Source organism: Pyricularia oryzae, chromosome 1 (genome assembly GCF_000002495.2).
Source record: "Pyricularia oryzae 70-15 chromosome 1, whole genome shotgun sequence".
Lineage (NCBI taxonomy): Eukaryota > Fungi > Ascomycota > Sordariomycetes > Magnaporthales > Pyriculariaceae > Pyricularia > Pyricularia oryzae.
In genome coordinates this window covers 4,202,260-4,207,357 of record NC_017844.1, presented here as the reverse complement: position 1 = coordinate 4,207,357, position 5,098 = coordinate 4,202,260, and the positions used below count along the sequence as shown (strand labels likewise).

Genomic DNA, 5,098 nt, shown 5'->3' with positions numbered 1-5,098 from the left:
TAGGTGGGTGCAGGGTAACCTGCAGGGTAATTTGCAGCGTTCGGTTAGTGGATCACTGGGCTATTAGCGGGCGAATACAGGGGTTTTGGCCCTGACTCGTTAGCGCAAACCCTAATTAACGCACTAAAAATTTGAACCAATCGCAATAGCGATGCACAACCCATAAAAACCACACCAAAAATTTTGGGATTTGCAATCGAGCGAGCGCTGCAGTGCCTGAAAATTAGGCCTGAGTCAAACGCTAATATAGCGACCCCTCACTGTAATTACAGGGGGGATAGGTGCTAACGTAGCACCTATAACCAACAATTTGCACAAAAACAGCAATATCTTCGTCAATATACGTGCTGCGGATATGCGACAATAACCAAATTAAAGCCTGAAAACAGGGCTTTCCAATAATGCAAAGTGCGCTTTAGTGCACTAGCTAGAACCTTTCCGGGCTCATAACCTGTTAATAACAATGGTGCTAACAGGGGATATAGGGGTAAACCCTAGGTGCGGCGTGGTAAATAACCAGTGCTAAAAGCGCTGAATAATAGGTAGAAATGCACTATAATTTTGGTACTGATAAATAATTGGTTGGGGGAGATTTTGCTTTATTTCCCTTACATACTCTCCGACATCGAAGTGGGGGTCCGCACGCCAGAAAAGGTTCCGGTGCCGCGAATGAATTTCCGAAAAACTAATTTGTATGGGTTTTTGAAAAAACACCCTCATTTGCATACAAACCATCTCTGGGTTTGCATTTAAACGTTGACTTGGTGAAATTTTCAACCCGGTACAGGGTAGCTGACTCGCAGGTGCAGGGTGGGTATTAAACCCGGTACAGGGTAGCTAACCCCACTCGCTGACCTTTAAATTGCATTCCTGCATTAACAAAGTAACGGAATTCCACCATTCCCCACTCCACTTCGGCACTAAATAAAATTGGCTATATACAAATAAAAGTGGGCTTATTACATGCAAAATAATGCATATAATTAACAGCAAAAGATAATAAATCCTCCAATTCCAGCGAATCGAACGCTGGAACTTCCATGATTTCAATGGATTTCGAGTTATTTACGGGCTCGATTCCAGGTGACGTTAGCGTTTGCGCAGCGTATAACGCCCTGGAACAGGCAGGCGATTCGGGCGGTAATTTACCGTACCGGGCACTGCAACAGGAGGTTAATTCCGCTATTAGCGGGGTTATAGAATTATGTTCGGAATCGGATTCGGAACCTGATTATACCGGTAAAACGCTAAAACCACAGGTATTAGCAACTAATTCTAAGGCTAAGACGAAGCCTGGAAGCGGCGTAAATAGGGACCCTAAGCCCCGACGGCTAGGCTACCCGGTCCTGTACGATACAGGTAGCACGCACCATATCTTTGCAAATAAGCAATTTTTTACCGATTATACCCCCGGCTCAACAGTCGAAATCGGTACCGGAGGTGGCCCTGTTAGGCCTATTGGCACTGGAACTGTTAAAATACAGGTCCGGTATGGCTCCAAAATTGACGAATTTAGAGAGGTTACGTTAAATAACGTGCTATATATCCCCTCGTTTGGAATAAATATCGTTAGTGGGCTAATACACTACAATACAGGGGGCGTATTATTAAAAAATACCCTGTACGATCGGGATCGCAAGGCGTGGGGACGCCTAAATACCGCCAAAAATTCGTTCTGTTTGGAGGTAAAATGTCACGGGCAGGCAGGGCGGACAGGTAGGTGCGGGCAATCAGGTAACAGGACAGAGTATATTGGCTATCTAGTCTTCCAGGCACAGGGTAGCAGGTGGTTGTTGACGAAGACGTAGCTCGAGGAGCTACATATCGGAGACTGCAGAGATTTCGCGTAGATATACGCGCGCGAGGCGCTCGGCCCTCGCGCCTTCACGTGACAGGGGTCATGACTAAGCGACAGCCCAGTGGCTGTCCTTCAGGTCTGTGACAGTATTCCCCCCTTCCAGGCCGAGCTCCGTCACGGCCGGGGCCCGGGCTTATGGGGGTATCGACGGTGGAAATTCTTTACCAATTGAGCAGCGTTTTCCAGGTAATCGGCAGGTTCAGTCGTGGGTTCGCTATATCCAGCCCAACGGACGATATATTTCAGCCGGCGGCCTCCTCGGCCGCGGGTTTCCCAAAAGGAGTCGAGGATCTCTTCGACTTCGTATTCTCTCTCACCTTCCACTTCCAAATGGGGTGGCGGTGCAGGTTGTTGGCCCGGCAGGGGCTCAACGTCAGCAGGTTTTAGTCGGTTTATATTGAAAACAGGGTGTACTCTCATAGACGACGGCAGGTCCAAACGGTAGGCGTACGGGCTAATCACTTCAGAAATTCGGAAGGGTCCCAAGTTCTTCCAATCCAGTTTCTTCTGCGGGCGGGCGGTCTGGATGTTCCGTGCGTCTAACCATACATATTGGCCGACGGTAAGCCGGCGGGCCGGGGTACGGTGTCGGTTCGCCTGTTCTTCGTAACGGGCTTGGGCGGCGGTCATTTCGGCGCGGGCTTGTTCCAGAATGGCTTCCATTCGGGCGGCTAGCTTTTCGGCATCCCGCTGGGCGGGCAAAGGCTGGTTCAGGGGTACCGGCTCGAATCCCATGCGGGGATGGAATCCGTAAGTCGCGTAAAACGGGGAGGTTCCGGTGGTCTCGGACTTGTGGGAGTTGGCTGTGAATTCGGCGAGGGGAAGCCAACTTTCCCAATCATCTTGCAGGTAGGCCACATAAGCTCTCAAATATTGTTCCAGGGACGCGTTAAAACGCTCGGTCTGTCCGTCAGTCTCGGGGTGGTGAGCAGTGGATAGCATGCTGTCGATTTTCAAACGGTTGTCAGGTGTTTCCAAAACTTCGACACGAATTGGGTGCCTCTATCCGAAACTATCGTCAGGGGCAACCCGTGTAGTTTCCATACGTGGTGTAGGTACAGGTTGGCGGTGTCCTCGGCATTGCAGGTCCCTTTACAAGGGACGAAGTGTCTCATCTTAGTCAGGCGGTCTACGACCACTAGAATGGCGTCGTGGCCGTTGCTTTGCGGCAAATGTGTGATAAAATCCATCGACAGGTGTTGCCATGAGCGTTCAGGAGTGGGCAGGGGTCGCAGGAGGCCCTGGTGGCCTTCGCGGGACGGGTTGATTCGGCGGCAGGTCTGGCATTTCTTTACCCATAATGATACGTAATGTAGCATTCCGGGCCAGTAATATTCTCGGGACAGCAGGTCGTAGGTTTTTGCTTTGCCGGGGTGACCGGCGACGGGGGAGTCGTGGCAGCGGCGCAGGATCTCGGCTTTCAGATTATTCGAATCGGGTACGTACAGTCTATTGCGGTAATACAAATAGCCGGATCGTTCTTCGCATTCGGCCAATTGCAGCTTGGGGTGGCGGTCGGCGCCTGTCCTCAACGCTTCTAGGGCAGATTGCGTTATCGGGTCGGATTCGTATCCGGCGTCTAGTAGCTCTATCAGGTGTCTTGGCAATAGGGGTTTGTTTTGGCGGATTATGGGTTGTAACCGGGTGGGGCGGGCAGGTAAATTGTGTTCTTTCAGTACGACTTGTGTTTGGTGCTTAAGTCGTTCATCCCCCTCCTCAGGCATATCCTCTGACCTCCTGGTTAGTGCGTCGGGTTTCGCTCCTTGTTTCCCGGGTCGGTAGGTGATACGGAAATTAAATCTTGACAGGAATTCGGCCCATCGGGCTTGTCGGCGGTTGAGCATTTTCGTCGTCGTGAAATATTCCAGGTTGCGGTGGTCCGTAATTACTTGGACCGGGGACGACGTCCCTTCGAGTTCCGGGCGCCATTCTTCAAAACAGCGGATAATGGCTAGCAATTCTTTGTCGTAAATCTCGTAATTGCATTCGGTAGCTGTGTGTTTTTTCGAAAAGAACGCGACGGGGCGGAGTATTCCGTCGTCGCCGTATTGTGACAATATTCCCGCAGAAACATAATCGGAAGCGTCGGTCTCCAGGATCACATCCTTTTCCCAATCGAAGTGCGCCAGTACGGGGGCTTCGGTAAACTTTCTCTTCAGCAGTCGGAAGGCGGTTTCGCAGGCGCTATTCCATTCGAATGCGACGTCTTTCTTGGTCAATCTCGTCAAAGGGGCTACGATCTTTGAGAAATCTCGGATAAAGCGCCGGTAAAAGTTGCCAAACCCCAAAAATGCTTGTACGTCAGTAAGCTTTTTGGGTGTTTGCCAGTCCAGGACAGCGGTGATTTTTTCAGGGTCCATTTTTACGCCTTCGACGCCGACCAGCAGGCCCAGGAACTTGGTTTCCGTCACGAAGAATTCGCACTTCGCGGCGTTGGCGTATAGCCCGGCTTTCCTCAGGGCTTCCAGTACGAGTTTCAAATGTTCTTCGTGTTCTGTTCGGGTGCGGCTATAAATCAAAATGTCGTCCAGGTAGGCTGTACAAAATACGTCTAAGTATTCGCGCAGGGAGTCGTTTATATATCTCTGGAACGTCGCGGGGGCTCCCGTTAGCCCGAAAGGCATGACTAGGCTCTCGTATAAGCCGAATCTCGTGCGGAATGCCGTCAGGTATTCTTCCCCCTTTTTAATCCGAATATTGTTAAAAGCGGAAACGATATCGATTTTCGAGAAGAATTTCATGCCGGCCAGGTTGTTCAGGGTCTCTCGGACTAGCGGCAGCGGGTAACGGTCTTTTACGGTAATGTTATTCAGCGCGCGGTAATCCACGCAAAACCTCAACCCTCCTCCCTGCTTCTTCACGAACAAAACGGGCGAGGCGACGGATGACGAACTGGGTCTGATAAACCCTTTTTTCAACTCTGCGGTCAGCCATTCCTTAAGGGCTATCAGCTCTTCGCGGGACATGGCGTACAGGGGGCCGAACGGCGGCGTTTTTCCTTCTATAAGCGGGATATGGTGGTCGGACGGTCGGTGTGGGGGCAGCTTCTCGGCTTCTTGCGGGGAAAATACGTCCGCGAATTCCCGGATTGTTTCGGGCAGGGTCGGCCCGTTCCTATTTTGGGGGTCGGCGGCTAGGACCTCATCAATCTGTTTCAAGGTTACGGCGTACAGTCGGCAGGATCGGCGGCGGGCGTACATGCTCGCGGCTTGCAGGGAGATAGGGGCGATATCCATTTCG

The 5,098-nt window shown here is 51.2% G+C and overlaps 1 protein-coding gene across 1 annotated transcript; it reads right to left on the bottom strand.

The window, feature by feature from the left end:
* Positions 1-494: 494 nt before the first annotated feature.
* Positions 495-957, bottom strand: MGG_16281 (uncharacterized protein; the record flags this gene model as incomplete). Its single annotated transcript, XM_003709921.1, has 3 exons — positions 495-553; positions 617-685; positions 843-957. Coding segments are annotated over 3 exons (243 nt in total), but the record flags the coding sequence as incomplete, so codon positions are not given.
* Positions 958-5,098: the final 4,141 nt, after the last annotated feature.